The sequence below is a fragment of the Bombus pyrosoma genome, linkage group LG1 (genome assembly GCF_014825855.1).
Source record: "Bombus pyrosoma isolate SC7728 linkage group LG1, ASM1482585v1, whole genome shotgun sequence".
In the NCBI taxonomy this organism is placed as follows: domain Eukaryota; kingdom Metazoa; phylum Arthropoda; class Insecta; order Hymenoptera; family Apidae; genus Bombus; species Bombus pyrosoma.
In genome coordinates, this window is record NC_057770.1 from 1,060,458 (window position 1) to 1,082,450 (window position 21,993).

The 21,993-nt window shown below is 34.6% G+C and overlaps 2 protein-coding genes across 12 annotated transcripts in view; one reads left to right on the forward strand and one right to left on the reverse strand.

Moving 5' to 3' along the window:
* The window catches only part of LOC122570246 (sodium-dependent transporter bedraggled), a 20,354-nt gene extending 17,944 nt beyond the window's left edge, over positions 1–2,410 (forward strand). For all 4 annotated transcript variants that reach the window (XM_043732355.1, XM_043732360.1, XM_043732346.1 and 1 more), the window contains one exon: positions 22–2,410. In XM_043732355.1, the coding sequence (XP_043588290.1) occupies positions 22–840 (819 nt within the window). In that variant the 3' untranslated portion in view covers positions 841–2,410. The remainder of the gene's footprint in view (positions 1–21) is intronic.
* Positions 1,935–21,759, reverse strand: LOC122570215 (dynein heavy chain, cytoplasmic). 8 transcript variants are annotated; one of them, XM_043732261.1, is made up of 23 exons: positions 21,378–21,759; positions 20,271–20,788; positions 19,087–20,181; positions 18,878–19,013; positions 18,444–18,817; positions 18,165–18,200; positions 16,786–16,857; positions 13,363–16,713; positions 12,888–13,282; positions 12,494–12,804; positions 12,317–12,405; positions 12,086–12,115; positions 10,799–11,945; positions 10,233–10,728; positions 9,530–10,145; positions 8,655–9,449; positions 8,388–8,589; positions 7,374–7,572; positions 6,847–6,964; positions 6,388–6,759; positions 3,551–6,313; positions 3,067–3,264; positions 1,935–3,000 (listed from the first exon to the last, which is right to left on the reverse strand). In XM_043732261.1, the coding sequence occupies exons 1-23, from the start codon at positions 21,619–21,621 to the stop codon at positions 2,566–2,568; spliced, it is 13,992 nt and encodes a 4,663-aa protein (XP_043588196.1). In that variant the 5' UTR covers positions 21,622–21,759; the 3' UTR covers positions 1,935–2,565. The 8 variants fall into 8 exon arrangements, with proteins under 8 accessions (XP_043588196.1, XP_043588200.1, XP_043588227.1 ...); XM_043732265.1 differs by lacking the exon at positions 7,374–7,572 and adding an exon at positions 8,035–8,230; XM_043732292.1 differs by lacking the exon at positions 18,165–18,200.
* Positions 21,760–21,993: the final 234 nt, after the last annotated feature.

Sequence of the window (21,993 nt, forward strand, 5' to 3'; positions counted from 1 at the left end):
CAAAAAATTTTAATTTCACAGAGAATTCAATTATTGTATCGACCATCTTTGGAGCCAGATGACCCACGAGATGCGCAAACGCATACTGGAACCGATATGAGTACCAGCATTCACGGCAATGGTATCGTACATACAACGACAGAAGTACCATTTGAAGATCCACCGCCAAAATATACACCTCCTCCGAGTTACACTACAGCAACGGGAGCGAGAATAGCAAAGATGTTGCGGCAAAGTTTTCGAAGAAGTGTACGTCGAATAGCGAATGTGCTCGGTGAGAGCAGTACTCCGAGACAGAGACCGGCGCTACAACCTCCACCTCCTGATTACGCCACTGTACTTGTAGAAATGAATCAAAGTAGGCAAACCCAAGATGTAACAATTCATATAGCTGAAGCAAGAAACGAAAACATCAATTCAAACACTCAAAGTAATGCTACCGAAAGACATAGACCTAATACGATAGATAGATCAACAAGAATTGGTGTGGTAGAACGCTCGATAGAAAGAACGCATTCGACGCTCGAAAGACCTCGTCGACCTTGTATAACTTCATCGAGCAGTTCGAATTTAACTGCGGCCGATGTGGCTAATTTACTTCGTAGTAGCATTAGGAGAGGGACTACGCGAACTCAACAGTCCCTGCGTAGGAGTTTCTGCCACGACGAATCAACGGTAGCAGCGTCCGTTGAAAATCTAGTCGAGGCTGCAGCGCCGATCGGTGAAGAATCCTTGGTCCTTCCAAAGGACGTGTCTCTAGTCTCTAATGAACAGGCTAACAGTAATAGCGACGATAAAAAGACTGCCGAAGAAACGGATGATTCCGTTTCTGTGATATAGACTATATCTTTCTTTTGAGCATATATGAAGAATAATCTGATGGTTATTTAATTTCTGCTGCATAGTGTTACGGTGATTTATTCCTTGTTTAACTTGTATTCAATATTCATTTTCGCAAGCTATTCTACGAAAGATAAACAAGTTGCTGATGATTTCATCGATCAATGATCGAAAAAATAATTTTATCTCTCAGACTGAATTCAGTATTTTCTAATCTTGTCATACTTGACAAATAAGTGCATAATCTCATCACTTTAATTACCGTGACAATTGTATAACGCGCAAATGAAGATTGGATAGCTATAAGCAGTGAAACATATAATAAACTCGTTTTGTTACTTACTACAATAGATATCGATTTTATATTGTGTATGTTGAACCTTATTGAGGTTCAATTTGCTTTCAATCAGTCTATTTTAGCATTTTGGCATTTTCAATCGAGACTGTGTAACTAAAATATTTATGTAATATATACTACTGTAAAATTTTAATAGTTTTATGATATTAGTGTACATACTATTTTAACGAATCATAAATTCGCTTATTAAGCATTTTCTTCATTAACCATGATGGTTGTTTAATGTTACAATAATATAATCCGTCCAACATTCATCAAAGCCTATGTATTAGTTTTTGTGCAATGGTTAAGAAATATATACGGCGTATTCTTTTATTTTAAAATATTGCAAAAAAGAATCGCGGAGAAAACATGTACTGCAATTGAAATTATTTATCAGAGAGTATATACATAAAATGAATAATCATTGAACTAATTGGATAAAAAAGAGCGGAGAACTCCAATGTTATTTACATAATTATGTAACATATATATATATATATATATATATATATATATATATATGCGTGTGTGTGTGTATTTTACCGTACAAATATTCTAATATTTCATACGTGTAATTGCTATACCTGATATTATGGACCATAATAAAATTTTTATGTTCTTTTTTAAATTTATAGTGCTTCTATGACATTTAATTTAATAGTGATAAGATTTAAACAACGTTCATACTTTAAATATTGCATAATTACAGAAATAGATATTAATATAATTGATCAAAGCAACAAAGTACAAAGCATTTTAACGGTATTCATTTTACTTTTTTAATAACTCTTGTAAATCGTACATTAAGTTTTTTATTAGATACCATTCAAATAATATAGATTCTACAATACATTCGTACTTACACTTAAGCAAACACAATGTAACTTTGTTACAGAAAGCGGTCTTTGAGTTTTAAACGTATACAAAACTAAATAAACTATATATATTACAATCTCGTTATTACATCAATTCTAAAACAGATGTCTTACATCTTTCTCAATTATGTTAATTATCAAGAAAATGATTCATTTTAATGCACGTTTACAAAATATTGTGCTAAGAATTATTTTGAAGCGATAAATAATAGTCTTTGCTATATATTCAATTAGTATATTAGAAGAAACAGGCAAACTTTTTTTTTGTTGATGACTGTGACATTGACAGAATACTATACTAGCTTATTGGATCTCGTAATATTTAATATTTTATAAATAATTAAAGATGAACAGATTAATAAACATCCCGAGCAAACGGTACAATATATGTGGAGGTTCTTTACTACTTCATTTCTTCTACTTCATTACGAAAAGTTCGTTTGCCCATTCCTTTATGACTTTATCGTTATATTATTTGTTAAATATCGTAGTTTGCTAATTTTATAAGTATTAATTCAAAGCAGTAGATGTAAGAACAGCGACTCCCCTCTCGTAAAAACTGTGAGGATCTTGACTAGGAGCAATGTTTAAATCAACGGTAAATAATAATTCAGTACGTGTGCTGTTAAGATAAACCGGTAAAGACAATTTGCCCTTTCGTACATCATCGGTGGTAGATCGTATCCACCTCAACATGGTAACTGGTAAATCGGTCATTATAGTTGAAGTCAAATACAACTGATTATCTTTACATTGCGCTCCTTGCAATTTAAGACCAGTTACAGCAAACGAACAATCGTCCGTTGCAATATTATCACTGTCTCCTATAGTTACGTCGAGTTGCAGTTCTTCCAGTGACCAACTGTTTGCTTGCGCTATGCACTGTCTCGTTGCTGTAATATATGCTTCGGGATTCAATAATCCACCAAGCCAAACAGGGAAACTCTAAAAGAAATATGGTTATAGGAGATGTGAATAATTAACTACACAAATAAGTTTAATTAAACAAACCTTAATTTCTTTAGCTCCGCCTTGAGATACTAATCGTGAAACTTCTTGCAACTGTGATACTCTATGACTAAAGTCTGTTATCCATTGTATTACTGTGCATCCTCTTGGTACTGTGTATCGTCTCCAACCACCTGGTAGAATGCCTTTCACTAATTCTGACAACATAGTTCTGTGATAATTGGTTTGCTTCTTTTTACCCTATAAAGAAAACGCAACGTTTATATTTAGTAGATCATATTAAAAGTTCTCAATTTTTTAACTGTTTACTTTAGAAGAATATATTTCATGGAAATTTAATATTTCATTTTCAAATGAAAGCTATCATGTTTGATGTACTTGTCAAATCAAATGATATCAAATGTTGTTGTATGATCCTCAATGATAATATACGTATATTGGATGTAATACTTATTAAAAATAAAGTATTGAATGTCAAGAGATCGCTCTTTCCTAACAACAATATCAATGTAAATTGAAAAAATACCTGACAGATTAAAACAACGTCTTCTAAATCATGGATCACATCTTGTAGCAATTTAGCACCGCTATTAACCTCTCTCTCGAAATACCTGTAGAGAGGATCCTTTATATTTTCTACAGTTCTTTTCAGTGTCGGTAAATTTTTTGGAAGCAATTGTAGCCATGTTGATGCTGAATTGTGTAACGTTCTCATCCATGATGGTCGGCCATCAGCTTCCGCTTCTCTAGGTGTATCTAACGATTCTTCGTTAGAATACGCTAATTCATCTTCGTCTTCTAATTGTTGCATTTTTAATAATTTAGATACCAAGTCTGTGCCTCTGGTCGTGAGCAGTACTTTTTCCGCATTATTCGGTAACCCAAGCCACGAGGGCGTTTGCCTATCAGATAATGATTCAATCCATTTAAGGAAATGATCACGTCTGGTACCATCTGGCATAGTAATATGTCGTTGACCTCCTTGCAAACCGTCAATGTTAGCAACGAGCGCAAAATCGGCTTCAAAGGATCGCGGAGTGAAAAGTTTCCGAAGGAACGATGCAAGAAGACGTTGGTCAAAATCGTTATCAATTTTACCACCGTATATGCATTGAGATAGCAGTGTCACTAGAGCATCCCAAGGTACTTTCTCCGGTGGTAAGTTAGTTCTGCCCATAGCAGTAGCCTCTATCCATGTATCCAGAGTGTCACAAGCTACTCGTAGGTCGCTCTCATTGAATTCGTAATGTTTAGCCCATCCTAACGGGGCATAACGAAGACGTTCTTGAACGATAGCATGGAACCATGCTAGTAAGAAATATAGACGGGCTCTTTCGTTAGGTACTTTCATCATTCTTGATGCTGGTACCGTACTGAAAGTTCGTAATAGATTTGCTCTAATTCCAGGAGGTGGTTCGAAGACAAATATTCTACCAGCTCTAAGTAAATTAACCGGTACTTTTGGATTGATCTCCATGGTTAAGAATAATCTAAAACTGGCATGTGGTTGTAAACTGTGCAATTTCTTTTCAAGTTGTACTAACCACTGTGGTGCTAAATGGACATTTTTCAATAATACCCATCTACCAGCTTTAACAGCCATGTTTATCGCCCTATCTGCTTGATTAAATCCTTCTGCAGATCCAATTGCGATACTAGCTATTTGTTTGCCTGATTCAGCTGCCAAATCATCCACTCGGCCAGAGGCATCGAAACCTGGTACTGAACAAAGCAACGCAGGTACATTAGCTTTCAATTCATTCTCAACTACAGAAGCAAAATCAAGTTCTACTTCTGCAGCTGCCATGAATGATTCTCCCAAAGCGGAAGTTACTACTAAAGACGCAGCAGCTATCACACGATCTGGTCGGAATGCTTGAATTATCAATAACTGATGCATAGCTGTTCCAGTTGGCGTCAATGGCTTTTCTTCATCCCAAAGCTTCGGCACACATGTCTCAGGCGTTGGTGATTGTAACCACGTATTGAATTCTCCATTTTCTTGAATTTTCTCGCGTAATTTTTTAAAAGCTGGCAGTCTAAGACTCAAGCGCATCATAGCTTCTTGTTGTTCTGAACTTAAATTAGGCATTATAGGATCTCGTATATTTAATACACCTTCTTTTCCACGTAAGAAAAATGTAAATTCACTGTCGTAAGTGGATTCTGTGGCAATACCTTTCAGATGAATTCTACATAATAACAATGCAAATGTTAATCTATCCGTATGCAACATTCCACGAGCAACGCGTTCGTAACAAGCAGAAAATAAATCGCTTGTAATAACCGATAGTCTTTGTGTATAATCTGATATATTACACAATCTTGGATTTTGAGATAAAACAGATGTGAAGACATCTAAGAACATTTTCAAAGAATACTGGTACAAGAAGTGCACTTGATTCAAACTGTCCATCGTGAAATACATATTTGAACAAGCTTGAGACAAAGGCATGTATTGTTGAGAAACTGTTTCAATTTCTGCTATTACTTTATCTGTCTCTTCGACTTTTTTGCTAATATCAGCCGCTTCCTGTTTCAAAGTTTCAAGGGTAGTTATCACAGAATCATCATCAAGGATTTTTCCTTTAGCATCGTTCAATGCTTGCAATAAAGATTTCTCAAGCTGTCTCAGCCGCAAATGGAATTCACCTTGTAATTTTAATAAATCAGATCTCTTCTCATCAATGTCCGGACGTTCGGCTTTCAAAACTTGATTTAAGCACTGACTTTGCAACGAACTTCTAGTAACGGTGAAGTTTACAAAGGTAACACGAGAACAAATGTCAGGTGGAAATTCTACAGTTGGGTCTCTCGTTGATAAAAAGATTACGAAAGATGGTGAAAGATCGATATCTTGATCCCCAAGGGTGATTAATACACGGCCACCTGTTCTCCTTAATTCTCTATTTAGAACAGGATTTAGTATAGGATCATAATTTTCGACATCCTGTACTAACAAAGGATTACCAAAGCGTAATGCACTCTCTAAATTCTTTCTGAACGAGTCATCCAAGAAACTTGTTTTCGTAATCTTTCGATCTTTAAATTCGTTCATTATAAATTCTGTTGCTTGTCCAGATGGATCGATAATTAGTGGATATCTATTGAATCGCTTTAACATAATAGCATTTTCAGTACACAGATCATCCGTTGGTAAAGCATTAGCTTGCCACCTTAAACGTTCATCAGGATTTGAGAGGTATTCTGTTCTCGCTATATCCGGTCGGAACTGTAGGTTTGCATGTTGTAAATGTTGGCACCAAGTACTGAACAAATTTTGTCGGTACTAAAATATATCAAGGGTTATATATATCAGTATTCTATATAGAAAAACATATACGATAGCTATTAAATACTTACATGTTGATCAAAATATCCAGCATATGCTAGGAAAGCAGATGACAAGAGTACATCTCCGATAATTGTAGACATTTGACTCTTAAATGTTTCGCTAGTTGCTTCCCAACGTTCTCTTTCAATCACTAACGATTTTAATAAAGCGATAGAACGATCTACTTTAGCTTGTACGCTTTCTAAGTCGGCTTTAATAGCTTGCGCCTGAGAAATAAGCTGAGCATATTCTTCCTTATACGACGCTATGCTTTGTTCCAACTGAGCAATCAAATTTTTTACTTCTTCACCCTTCTGCTTATTTGTTTCAGCCTGTCGTTCTAACGAATGAAGTTCATCTCTTAAAGGTTCTACTCGTTTCAACATGTCTGCATATTCGATCTAAAATTTTTAAATCATATATTTTTAATAATGATTTCTTTTTTGAAAAACGAAATCTATGTCGAATATCTCCCTTTAAATATTCACCTGTGCAGTAGCCCATTTAACGAGAGGCCCGCAAGCCATACTGGCTCGGTTAACTTTTTCAAAATTATAGTCAGGATTACTTAAATAGCGACTCTTCATTTTCTCTCTTACTTCATCCCTAAATAAATGTATAAAAAAATTCTTTAAATTTCTTAATTCAATAATTTGATAATGATTTTTAACAATTTCAAGTTTAGTATACTATATTATACACATAATTTTGGTTAGTAACAAAGTTGTCAATTATCGTTCACATGCTCTAAGTATCAATTGTGCTTTGTGATTTGTCCAACATTTGTTTAGATTTGAGATCAGCAAGCACAAAGATTAGTTGTAGATACATACAACAAATATTAGTATTACACATTTCAGACATTCTTATATTATTCATCATCTTCTTCTTATTATGAACTTCTATTTGATGAATTTTTTAGAAAATATTTGTATCAACGAACCGTGTTCGCTGATCCCTACATCAAAGAATTATACCATTTGTAAAGGTAAACAAACAATGAAAGCATGCTTACGTAATATCCTCAGTACTGAAATTAGAGACAATAGTATTGATAAAATTGTCCCTCATGATGACAGCGCGGATAGATTTCCAATCGATGGCATTTTCACCGAGCAATAAGCAGATAGACTCCAGTGCAACCTTCACGATCGCCGGCGGATTCGCCATGGACCGAACTTCGACTAAATGTTGTTTCTTTATCGATTTCACAGCTATACGAAAAACGAAACGATTTTATATAGTACAAAGAAAATAAAGTGCAGGCATGTGCAATTAGAACAGTTATGACGATGTTACGTGAAGAAAGCTCCGCAGCAGGCTGCACGTCGTTTTAAATCACCTATAGACAGTTAGAGATAAAAAACACGATACATTTTATTTACAGTAACACAGTATTTACGTATCATGTCACGTCCTTATAATTATTGCTAGAAAATATTTAAAAATTCATATATTGAAAATTAAAGTAAAATAATCTGTCTAGAAGTAATTAATTTAGAAGTTTCTTTCTACTTATAAGAACGTATGCTATACGTAGGTGAGTATATTGTATTCAGCCAAAAGTCATAACATATACATATACATATGTCAAGCGGTTATAGAATTATATTTATTTGCCTCGGTAAATGCCCACGCGAGATTGAACATTCAGCAGATCCAGAATCATTTCTTACGTGATGTTTTCTGTGTTGAAGTTGACGATGGTCGGTATAAAACTATCCTTCATAATAATAGCACGAATCTGCTTCCAATCGGTAGCATTTTCCTCAAGTAACAAGCATATAGATTCTAAAGCTACCTTTACGATGTTTGGAGGATTTGCCATTGATCGAATTTCGACAAGATACTGCCGCTTAATCCCCTTGACAGCTACACTCATTGCAAACGTTTGAACACAATGCGCGTCACATGTTTCAGGTATTCAAAATAAAATACGGATGAACATCGATTACAGTTATGTATCAGAAGTATAACAACCGTTTGTACTCATTGCGCCGATTAAAACTAGAGTATAAATAATACATACCGTTTTGTGCATCAATAACAGCTGGTTCAACTTGTGCTAAGTCGGCCATGACATCGTCCCGTTTTTGGTCAATAGCAACAGTTTGTATTGCTAATTGTTGTTGAATTTCTTGACTCTGCACCTTCTTCTTTTCTGCTTCTTGCTGATCCTTAACCATTTGTCGTAATTTTGCATTTGCAGCTTCATTTTTTGCATGCAATTCCTATATACAAGATATACGTGAGAAAAAGCTGTAGATGATATTTTTTTTTCATTTCATTATCTTACCTGAGATTTTATAGCTAAACTTTTTTGCATTTCTTCTACTTGTTCTACTGTTTCTGCTATTTTGCTTAAACCAACGTTTAAATGCAATTGTTGCTCCTCTAAATCACTTCTCTTCTCTTGATACAACTTTACGAAATGATGTATAAAGTCTAAATAATGTCGAGGTGTAATAGCCATTGTCCTACCACTTCGTTTCGCGAGCCTAGCGTTAGCTTTATGTAATGTTTGGTGCACATAAACGCAAGCATTTATTACAGCATCTCTATGAGAAGGCTGTGATGGTATTAAAGAACAAACTGAAGGGAAGAAATCTGGATACTTCCACATAGGTCTTTCCAAATCTACACGACTGGTAAACTCTTTGCCAACTTGGAAAAGTGCGTTATCTGACCAATCACCAAACCAATTTAACACACATCTATTGAACAATGCAGGTGATGTCGCAGCTCTATCTTTAAGACCATCGGTACTGGGGTTCATCGTAAATACTACATGCAAATTCTTCATAACTTGACCAGTAAACCATTTATACAATTCTTCGTTAGAATCTAACATGAGACCTTCGCGTTGTGCTCCCTCTTTACATTGAGTCATAAGTGTCGTATACTCATCACCTTCGAATAAACCAGGTACTTCTCCGTTTGCAAGCAACGTATTCATACGTTCAAGAAAGCCAGAATCTAAAACGTTCGATTCATCAAGAATAAATGCTATTTTCTCATCTTTACAACCAGATCGTCTTAACACTTGACGCAAATCTTCGTCAAAATCTTCTCCGGTATATTTATTATGAACCTTTGATATAAAATATCAATACGTTAAATAAATCGTAAACCTTTTAAAATGAATAATTCTAACAGCTTATAGATAAATACCTTTATTTGAAAAATGGATAAACCATTCATCCAAGCAACGAACCTAGACAGAGTTGTCTTACCAGCACCAGAGACACCAATAAGTAATAAGTGTCCCTGAGGCTGACGGAAAATTCTGTCGATTCGTAAAACATGTTCAAGAACTTCGTCAAAAAGTACCAAAGGAACATCTAATTCCTCTTCATAAAATACTTTCAATCTTGCTCTAACATAATCTCGTAATTCTTGTCTATTAACTGGCACATAATCTTTAGATAACCAATTACTGTATAATATAGGCCTGGCTAATGCTTTCTCCTTATCGACACCCATAAAATGTTTCATGGCGACAGTATCTATGTTTTTGTTGGTCCAAGCTCTTTCGGAATCTTCTACTAATCTATCTTGGAATAAACGAAGAGCCTCGTGTGCCCATAGGCGTACTAGACCTTCAACCGATAAATTATCGAGGGGCCTAATAGCTTCACAGATTCCGCGTACCCAACGTGTCATTTCACGCGGAGAGTAAACGTAATGTGGTTGCATGTCTTGTGTAAATCTTTCTTGTGAAGCTAGATAAAACTCTACCATTGCATTCGTTAAAGGTTCTGCGTAACCTCGTAAAGAGGGTGTTAATCTGTAATAATAAATTGTAGAGTGAAAGAGTTATTCATTACTTCATTCCAATAATTTTAAGACGATCATTCGTTATCGTTATTATTACCTAAGCATAGCCCGTGTAAATGTACCATAAATTTGTTTTAAAGATGTTTCTCCCGGATAATCGACGTATATAACTGGAACATGTCGTAAGAACCTATGACTAAGCGGCTTTCTACCTGGATCTGTTGGAGGATTGCACGCTCCGACAAATTGGATCCGTTCCAAAGTAACCCATGCTTGATCGCTAGTTCGGTAGAAACCCCTATGTTCTACCAACTGTCTGAGGAACGAGATTACGCGTTGCGTTCCATAATTATCCATATCGGGTAAATTAATTTCATCGCAAAATAGAACCAGCCATTTGCCCAATTGTACTGGTGAAAGTACAACACCATTAGGTGTTTTACGATATTCGCAATAATGATCAAAAGTTTTTAACAATAATTCAGGCGTAGTAGCGGAAGAAAAGTTTAATCCAACGACTTCCATATCAGGCAAAGCTCGTAAGGCAGAGAAGAGCGTCATGGTTTTACCAGAGCCAGGTGGTCCACAAAGCACTATAAAAATTATATACTCTATCATTATATGCTTCTAATTTTGTAATAATTTTTATAAGTATAATATTACCTATTGGTTTATGTTCTGCCAACCATGTGTAAAGTAGACTCTCGTGCCTTACCGTATCTAAAGTAGGTACAACAATATCTGGGCTAGCAACTTTATGTGTTTCCACTTCAATCTGCGGAACTTTATTACTCCAAGGTAACCATTCACCATGAATGCTTACTTCAAAATCAATAATAGGAATGTTACTTTGAGTTGGTAGAGGTACAGTGGTAATAGATCTAACGAAATCTCCCAAATCAGATCTAACTTTTAGTTTCGCGTCACCTGCGAAGCTCCACAGCAAAGCATATACCAAGCACTTCGGCATATAACGTTCTAGTTGTTCGCTTGGCAACGGAAAATCTGTATGTGAATGATTATATTGTAAAACATTGCGCACAGCTTGATTTAGCATAGAGAATAAAGAGCTTAATGCTCGCAGACGTGTAAAATCCATTATATGTTCTTGTTTCATGGCATACTCTAAACATCTCACTACTAATCCATCTGCAGCAAAATAACTTTGTAAAATGCTAGCAACTTCTCTTTGTACTGATAATGCAGGAGACATAGTATCGTCTTTTTCTGTTGCCTTTTTGCTAAGATTATCTTCTTCTCCATCTTCGAGAGGAATGTTTCTTAAACGCAGCATGTAATTTTCAAATATCATCTCTGTAGAAAGTACGTCTTCAGAGAACCAAACCATGCCGCAACGAGAAACAGTAGCCAACGTGGCATATTTTAGATCTTGCACTTCAAACATAACTCTCACATTTGGAGGTAAACTTAAACGTTCGCCGTTTGGTAGCGTGAGTAGTTTATTATCGTCGAGTACAGAATTCAGGTTTTCAACCCATTCTGGATCAACATCACCATCAAATATGATCCACTGTCGTTTATTGATCTCCCCTCTTACATTGTCTATAATTTTTCTAAGAATATGTGTGAAGAGGCCATCTGTCCATTCACGTGTATTTGGATCTAGTACACCATATAATGTTTCCTTGCTAATAGCTTTAGGATCGATTACATGTGCCACGCCTTCTATTCCTTCGAATCTTTCTAAGGCCTTTAACAGTACTTTCCACGCCGTCGTTTTCCCAGAACCACTTGGACCAACCATCATTAAACCATGATTTAAGTTACAAATTTGATAAAGTTGCAGTACCTAAATAAAAAGGTTTATAAAAGTAGTAACTATCAAAATAAGAAAAAGATTATAATCATGCGAATTTATGAAGGATGTTATCTATGGAGTTGAAAAATGTTGACCATGCAATGCTATCCATGATTTAATTTTCGTCTCACCTTTTCTACCCAGGTCTCACCGACCATTTCCTAGGGAATGCATATGATAAAAAAAAATTCAAAAATTAGGAAGATATTATCTATCTTACATAACATGTTCTCAGAAGAAACAGAAGTTTTAACATTTTATGTATGCTATTTCTTTTTATTCTTTTTTTATGACAATGATAAGACTGAATATAGTGAGAAGATGATTACTTATTGCTCTCTATATTATGATATGTATATTACCTTTTCCTGCCAAGCTCCTCCTTGTTCGTCACCTTCACCACATACTAAATACTCTTCCATGCATACCTTCCTAATCTGATCTTTCAATCCTATGAATATATATTTTATTTGTAGTACATAAAGGAAAATTAGCATATGTATAAGATATCAAAATGTGACTTTAAATGTAGTAATTACCTTTCATTTCAGCACGTGTGTAATTTACATTCGGAAATACATCGTTAAGTAAACTAAATAGTAATGGAATATCTTCGGCGACTAATTTTGGTACCATTGTTTCACAAACAGATTGAATAAGAATTTCTTGCTCTGGCAAATTTTCAGCGATCGAAGCCTCGTCAATATTAGTTTCGCCACGATTCTGCATGCCTTCTTTAATTTTTTGAATTCGATCGCGTTTAACATTTCCAGCGGAAATAAGTACAGATTTAAGTGCCCGAAGACCAAAATCATAATGAGATTGATTGGAAAGTTGTTCATCGCATAGTCTAGTAACAATACCATATGTTTAGTAAGAAAAAGAAAAAAAAGGTATATATACTTGAATGATGTGCAAGAATAAAAATCTCACTTAAAGAATGGTACGATCTTGCATGCTAGCTTTTCAGCAGATCTAAATCCTTGACTGAAAAGCATAACTTCAGCAATTAACTGCCTATCTGGAGTAGTCATAGCTAGTGATCTAAAGAGCTTCTTTAAATTATCAGGAAGATTTGATCGTCCAGCATAGCCTGGATTCATTGTAATAAAGATTGCCATATCTGTGGATACTTTAACTTGTTTCCCAACTAATTCTACACAGAGTGTTCCTTCTTTCTTCCCTTCCATCTGACTTTTTAATGCTTCCTGAATGGTTTGCACTTGCTGAGAAACAGCTGAAAGCATACGCTCTTCGAGACGATTAAATTCGTCGAAACAACCCCATGCTCCAACTTGACAAAGACCGACAAAGATACGACCCATAGCCTAAGAAATGCAATAAAACATCATTAAAATAACTTCTTAAAAGCTGTACAGCCATTGCTTTGATAATATTCTTTATTTACCTGAAAGTCGAATGTTTCATCGCAATTAAACACCAGTACAAATCTTCCGAGCTGATGACCGAGAGCTTTAACCGACTCAGTTTTTCCTGTCCCAGCTGGTCCAAATGGAGAACCTCCAAGACGAGCTTCTAAAGCCTGTGTCATTGTTAAATAGCATCTGTCTGTCAGAGGTGTCTGTACTAATCTATCTTGTACTCCTAAATATTCGAAACCATAATAAAATTTCGCATTTGCCATATGTATCGTAAGTTGCTGTAAAACTTCAGTTTGCCTCGGATCAAAGTAGAATCTCATTTCGCATAACCATTCAAATGCTTTGGGATTGGAAACTTTATTTGCAATTAATCTCCTTGTTACTGTGCGCTTATGTACAAATTCGTTAATTAAATGCTCTAACTTTTTCCGTCTTAACGCGGGTTGTTCTTGGAGAACAGAGTCTGCTAAGACATTTAATGTACCTTCAACTTGTAGTAACACTCTTTCTAAGGAATTTTTACTTGGATCGCTTTGCGACTCATGCAATGCGGCTTCAACATCTTCTGACCATAAAATCTGAGCTGCTAAAACTATAATTTGTGCCTGATAATTATCACACCATGTCATAAACGCTTGAGGATTGATATTTCCATCTTTGAATTGTTTAATATCTTGCACTGCTCTTGCAAGACTCGATGCTAATGTAACTCTCATTTCTTTTTCTACAAGTGTCAACCACTCATTGATTTTTGGATGATCAATAGTAGATACAGGATTTTGGAAAAGTACTTCTTCTCCTTCGCGGGAAGCGATTCCAGTAATAATAGTGTTATCTTCATTCAAGAGAATAGCTGCTACACCAGCAAACATCTTTTTAAAATGTTTTTGTAACCTAGCAATGTTTTTGCTATTACCAATAATTTCCAATAAATCCTCATCACCCACGAAATAAAATCGCGGGAATGACGTTCGTTCTCTTTCAAGATATTCTCCTAAAGCTTTCTGTATTTTTCCAAGTAGATCAGCTAAACGTTCAAGTGCTCTTTGTACACCAGGAATGTTTAGAACATCCATTACCATGGGAGATTTAGATACCTTTTTCATTAAACCAAGGAACTCAGAACTAATGCTTTGGAAGCGTGATGTCTCAACAGGCAATAATGTTTTAATGTCAGCACTTCCTGAGAAAATTCCTTCCAGATAAACCCAACGTCGCTGAACATCTATCCATACATCAAATAATGCATTGATTCTATTCAATTTTTCTTCCCATGTTAATGCTTCTTCTTCAAATACTTTGTAATAAGGTGAGAGTTTCATAGCAGCCACAGAATTGATGTGTTCTTTAACTTTATTAAAAAGATCATCCCAACCACGAATTAATCTACATTTATTTTGATAATTGATTAAATCCAATTCATAAGTTTGCCAGGATTCTCGAACTTGTTTTAAGAATTCTTCTAGCGCCATTTCACCTTGAGCGACAAGAATGATATCTTTCACTATTCCTTCATTTTTTTGTAAGTTTACATCCCAAACTTGACCAAGAGTAAGTTCACTTAGTACCCAGTTTACTCGAAGTTGCTTTGTTAATTGTTTCCAATGTCTTTCTTTCAAGGCATCAGATTTTAATTCGAAAATTAACATGTTAACTTTGGTGTAACTTTGCAACATTTTTTTAACATATTCATATGAAGAATACTGTCTTAATCTAGCTGGTAGCTCTTTCAGTTGCGCCATCATTCCATCTAACTGTTGACGTAATTTTCTTGGTTGAACAGATAACCATGGCTTCTCTCGCGTATCATCGATTTGTGCCCATATTTTCGACAATTCAGACCAAACGCCTCTTAAATCTTGAAGCTCTTCAAATACTACTTGCATTCTATCTTCGCTAGTTGATACTGCTCCCGGTTCTTGCAATTCTAAAGCTTCCTTAGCCTTTGCTACGTTATCTCGTTCTTCTTTTAATCTAGCAAATTTGCTTTCAAACAATTGTAACTGTTGCAAAGCTTCATCTGGTCGTAAATGGCCCTCGACTGGTTTCCCTCTTTCCCAATCACTGAGGAAATCAGTAGTCCTTATTTCAACCGCTTTATCTTCCGCTACTATTTTCATTTGTAACGACGCAACCTGTGTCTGTATACTTGTGTCTTTTCTCTTGATTATTTCATTGAATGCACCCCATTCGCCTTCTATATTGTCTACGTGCAACCATGAAGAAGGAAATTGGAACCTTTGACGTTCCAATATTCTTTGACCCTCGCGATATATATCGACTTGTTTCTCCCAGACTTTCATCTTACGTTTCAATGATTGAACATAAGTTATGAATCCCACAGCATCGGAAGTACTAGCAGCTTCAATGGATTGTTGTTCTAAATCGCTTCTAGATTTTGATACTTGTGCGTGGAAGCTTGCCATTTCATTGCCGAGAAGAGTGCCGAATTTTCCTAATGTTTCTTTGTGCCATGAATCATATTTCAAAGATACTTTACTTTGTACTTTTGCAAAATCAATAATAACAGGTCCAAATTCTCGTCTGGTATCTGATGTATCAAACGTAGCTCTGGTCTTTTTAATATCATTCAAACATTTCATCCATAAGTTTATATTTTCTCCTAACTTTCCATATAAATTGTCTGGTTGTAAGTCCCAAAGTGCTTGATAACGTAACCATTGATCTACATAATCGGCAATATCTTTCATTTTAGATTCAACCGCTTCATAAGCTGCTTCCAAAGGTTGTTTCCCATTGGGTAACTTCGTAAGTAAATTTCTGTAAGTACCTGATTCAGGTTTATCTAAACCCACTTGATACCTCGAGCTTTGAAGTCGAATTTGAGAAGTAACAATAGCTTGCCATGCAAATAATTGTTGCATTATTTGGAATCTTGCATCTTCAATGCTTGGATACAAGTACATTGTTTGATTTGTTATTCGAACTTCGTGTATCTGATTTTGAATTTTTGGATCGCCACCAGGTTTATGAGTGGGCTGAGAAGGTGCATCAGTATCCATACTTAAATCTACTTCTTTCTTTTGACCAGTAAGTGCATCAGTCCATGCTTTTATTCCCGCCTCCAATCTAGCTGCTAAATTCTTCTCTACTTCCTCATCAAGTCTAGATACCCAAATAGTTAGATTCGAATAATTTTTTAAAGATAATTCATCTACAGCTTTTTGAATTTTGGAAAGTATATCAGCAAATGTATTTGCTGAATATGGACATGTTTCAAGAGATCGGACATCAACATCCAATTGCTCTTCAACTACCACAAGATCTTCCACTTTTTCTTGGAATGAAACAACGGCATCGGAAAGACGTTGCACATATTGATCTAATTTATAACTTTCCCAAATTAGAGCAATTCCCTAAATTCAAAAATAAAAATGATTGTACTTAATAGTAAAACTTTATAATGTAATAACATAACTAAGACTTACTTCGGAAATAAGGGATAATACATCGTTGCGCATTCCAGCAACCAAGGGAATTATACTGGCTTTATCTTCGATCTAGGAAAAAAAAAATGAATTATGAAATACAATTTTAAAAACTTATATTATGAATCATATCAATACAATTTTACGACATTAATTACCATTTACCATTCAATAATGTACAGACAAGAAGGCAAACAAAAGTTTTACATGTTCATAGCTTATGCTAAAAAATTATATGGCAATTTTCATTTTCGATTAACATGTTACAAAAACTGAGAGATATAAGATATTACTATATCAATTACAGGCAATTAAACTTTTTGAATGTGCGGCCACTTAAAGTCTGCAAATTAATTATGATTACATAATGCAAATTTCAAGTACCACTTAGTAACACTTAGCCAACCGAATAGGGAGATCTTCCCTCTGTAAAGTACATCGCTGCGTGATCGAACGGAGAGATCTCCCTTTTGACTTCTGCAACGCGTTTTCTTTTTTTTTCTTTTTTTTTTTTGTTACCAGTTATTGTTTACCTGCAATTGTTCCCAATTAATTGCGCCACTTTTTCTGCTTCTATAAAGTACAGTATATAATAAAATACATCAATTTGGTGGTGTTAAAATTAATTAGAAAGTTACACTATCCGTTATGACTAAATGAAGTTATAATCGAACGATACAACATTGTAAAAAATGCATTGTGAATTTTTAATTTCACGTTCAAGTTGTGTTATTTATCTTTAATCGTCTTTAATGTTTCTAATTTTACCTATATTGTTTTATACTTTTAATATATACTTTTAATTTGATGTTTTGTATAAACAATATGTGAAATCGTTAAATAAAATCATTACCGCAAAATATAAGAGACCACTTAAATAATTTTTAGACTTCTTTGTTTTTTAAATAGTGAATATTAATCCTTGATACTTGGAAAAATGCGCGATGGACAGCGTATAAGTTGACTTGTCCGAGCACAGTGAGAAACGTATAGCTCGCTGTGGCGCGCGCGGTTGGCTAAGTGCTAAGAACATGAAACAGAAACAAAGGTTTCTTCACAATGGGTTTTAAAGTTTTTGTAAAATGTTTGAAAGCCAACAAAATCAGAAACATTACGAAGAATAAAAAAATTAATATTGTAATCGAAAGTGAGAAAGCTTTCATAACAACCAATCCTCCACAAATTTTATGGGGTTCCCGCACATCCTATGATTCACCTACTCATACTTCTTTCACTAGTTTCTTCCATTTGTTACGTTACTAAAATAAAATCATATCATCTTGCAGTACACATTTTTCTACAAGAACTAAGCAGGCATACAATATAATTCGCAGATATAGGCAAAATGCATAATTCCTGAAAGCATCATATATGACTACCTTCAGTGCGGGGCAGTGGGGACTCCGATTGGTAAGCTAAAAATGTTGGACACTCAAGGAATTAAAAATATCAATATTACTAATATATAATTTTATCCTGGTTCTATTCCCTATCATTGTCTATCCTTTCATTTGTATTTTTAAAGTTTTATATTGTTCATATTATTAAAATAATAATTGCAATACAATTACGTTGCAATATTTCAATAAAATTTTTTTAAAATCATATATGAATTATAGCACTATAATCATAAATAATAAAATGAAACGAAGTATTACCTTTTCAAGTGTTCTTTCATAGGTTCTGATACTCTCAATCAAGCTGATGGCAAAGGGATATAACTGATTAGCCTGATGTGCTCTATTCACAATTGGTAAAGGTACACGAAAGCCGAGATTCCTTAAATTCCTAACTTCCTTCGACAATGTAATAATCTCAGGAAGAAAATTCACTTTTAACTTTAATACATTGCCACGTCCGGTTCGTGATCGTACATTTTCTATTGTAAAAATCCTTCCAGTAACACCAAGATTTCTTTGTTGCACTTTACGTGCCCAATCATCAAAAATTTCCTGGGTTGACAGTTTCATGCGAAAACTATCCCCATCAGCTTTCAATTTTTGACCTTCGATATGAGTTTCCCATCCTTTTCCTATGAAAGAAACATAAGTGAAAATCCAATGCAACTATATAAAATAATTTTAATATTTACCTAAGACATCTTCAACCCGTTTTAAATACATTGTAAGCTGATAATCTATTTGTTTAACCCAGATAATAGAGCCAGCAACAGGTGGTAAATCTCTAACCATACTCATTCTACAACATTTGCTTTGTGCATACTGAACCTAGATTGACAATGCAGCTATTAGTACAAATTAATAATCACAATTAAAAGATTTGAGTGTCATATTTTTATACCTTAAACTTTTCATGTAATGCTTCAATATCATCCTTTACCCTCTGTATCAGTTGCGTTTGATATTCTCTAATGGCGCCTCGAATATGCGGTCTTACAAAAAGTGCATTAAAACGTGAAAAAATTCTAAACATTTCATTTGCATTTTTCGCAGTACCTAATTGATCTCGAAGATGTGCAGTAATTCTTGCTTCAACTCTCTCAATACGTTCTTCGTATCTACGGACAGCAGCTTTCCATGATTCAACACCTTCCTTAGTAATATCAAGACAATCAATTTCTTTTACATTTTCGTATGCTAAATTTACTTCGCTAATGGCGTTTGCGTCTGCTGCATCCAAAGCGAATTCAACTTTTACGTTATCATTATCTGTATTCTCCATTGAAGCGTTATTATTATTCTGACGAACGGTGGGTCTAAGTACACGAACAATTACTGTTCGGAGTTGTTCGTGTTGCCGACGGAAATTTCGCATTTGCTCCATTCTAGTTTGTAATTTTTTATGTGCTGGTAATACTCTCCATACCATTTTCATATGTTCATCGCGTTTTTTCTTAACAATATCTCTTAATAAACCAGTTAATTTTTCATATTCATCATCCCATGTATTAAACACTTCAAAACATTGTTCCATAACTTTTTCAAACTCATCAAATGGAATGTGCATTAATCTTCTTGTACCTAACACTTTAAGAAGCTGCTGTCCTAGATCTCTAGAAATAGCTTCTATCAACCTCAATACTCTTTGAACAGGATATTTAGTACTTCTAATTTTGCGTAAGTGCATAAATATTTGTTGAACGCTAGTTCTTATTCTTTCAAGTTCTGTAGCTGATAATAAATCATTTATTGGAAAATCTTTCATTAATGGATTGTAGTCATTGACAGTAGCCAAAGCTTGTTGTAGGCCAGTATCTATATCAAAACTAACTGTTGCATGAAATCGTTTTCCATGTTTAAGTATATCGAGTGTCAAAGTGATTTCTATACTCTCTCGTTTCTCCTGTATTCGATGCAATGCTCTTTCCAAATTTAACCAGAAAGAAATTTCTTGCAGAGCAGTACCTGATTCTGGGTCACGATTTAATTTAGTAACCTATGAAAAGACAAATATATATAAAGTATATATATATATATATATATATATATATATATATATGTGCATACAATTCATAAGATCTTTACCTTCTGAATTTCTTTAATCCATCTATTAACACCATTTTGTAATTGATTTAGAAATGTTGAATCTTCAACTTTGTCACCAAAATCAGCAACTTTGGGCTTACGATTTTCTTCTGCACATTGTTTAATTACTTGTGCCACAAGTGGATGAATTTGCAATGAAATTTCAGGAATATCTATGTTCTGTTGTAGATGCAATAAACCCATTTCAAGTTCTGCTATTTTCTTTTCAACAGATGGTGCCATTTTATCACCATCTCTGTCTGCACGGCCTGTTTCTTTTACATAACTTTTAAAATATGGTGCCATAGTTTTGCTTATTGCATGCAATGTTTCATATGGTGGTCCATCTGAGAATGTAACTAAACGCAGCTGTGAATGGATAGATTTATCAGCTTCAATCACAGCTGCACGTTTTGTTAAAACTAAGGAGGCCATTTTAGGACTAGTAAAATATATCTCATTTGAGATATAAAAAACAGTACTTTCTTTTTCTTCATCTCCTTCATTGTTATCTTCCTCTGAAAAGTAATAAATTAGTTATGGCACATTTATAAAAAGAAAGGGGAGAATTTAACTGAATGGAAAGTCAATTTCCATTCTCAATAAATAATGTAATCTAAAATAATAAGGGACTATACATTTCTTCTTTTCATAAAGCATTATGTTACTTCATGACAGCAGATATATGATATATAATTGTAGTTACAATAGGTTGCACATGATGATTTAACTTCGTATTTTTCTTTTTAACTCATTATAATTTAAATTATTTTAATCTTATATTAAATACGAAAATAAAAACATAATTAGTGTAAGAAAATATGTACCGGTATATATTTATGACATCTGGTATATACGGAATATTAACGAAAAAGAACGTATCAATCCTATTACGTGTATTGATTATATTAACGTATGAGTCACGTTTATGAGAAATTTAAATGCATCAAACGACAAACTCCGCACTAATATTCAGGATACGTTTCCTGCCGCGGATTGATGTACCGTTGTATCGAAATACTGCAATGGAGGATATCATAAGAGGGCAGAGTGCAAAATTCTCAACAGTAAATTAATTAATTATTTATTGTAAATCAATCCACGTACCTTTACTGGAACTTCTTTGTATGTAAAGCGCCCACACTTGAGAATCGCCTAAGAATTTTCTTACACATTCTTGATTGCTCTTAGCTTCTAGAGCATAATTGAACGCGGATGGTATCACATCTTCATCGGGTAGAAGGACCCTTACGACTTTCTTTAAATAATTAGCGAATGCTGAATATGATACAACTATAACAATTTGAGACTCCGGGGACGGTTCCCCGGTGCCGTCCAAGGAGTCACCCATCTTTCGTTAATCAATATCGCAAACTTTAAAAAATCTTGAGCGGGTGATCAGTCGATCCCCGCTCTAGGATGAACTGTCACACGAGTGATGACGAATATAGGAGGCATAGACTACGGCACGGAACTACCTATACGAACTACAACGATTCCAACGATTCTCTAGTAATAACGCCATTTTCTCACTCCCTATTTTATCCAGCATTTTGGCCAGTTTTCATATTATTTCTACCAGCTGCTACCAACTTCTACCAAATCGTAATTGCACAGTTTTGCATTATCTTTATGTCTCCTTTACTTATTATATTTCTGGTTTAAAAATAATTATTGACCTAAAATTTTTATGAAGTTTATACTCTTACTTAATGATTTTCAG

Excerpts from the sequence above, each read along its gene's own strand:
- LOC122570215 (XM_043732261.1), bottom strand. The coding sequence starts at position 21,621 with ATGGGTGACTCCTTGGACGGCACCGGGGAACCGTCCCCGGAGTCTCAA. Across the intron at positions 16,714-16,785 it reads TATTATCCCTTATTTCCGAA|GGAATTGCTCTAATTTGGGA; the intron begins GTAAGTCTTAGT and ends TTTTGAATTTAG. Across the intron at positions 12,805-12,887 it reads AAGATCGTACCATTCTTTAA|ACTATGCGATGAACAACTTT; the intron begins GTGAGATTTTTA and ends TATTGTTACTAG.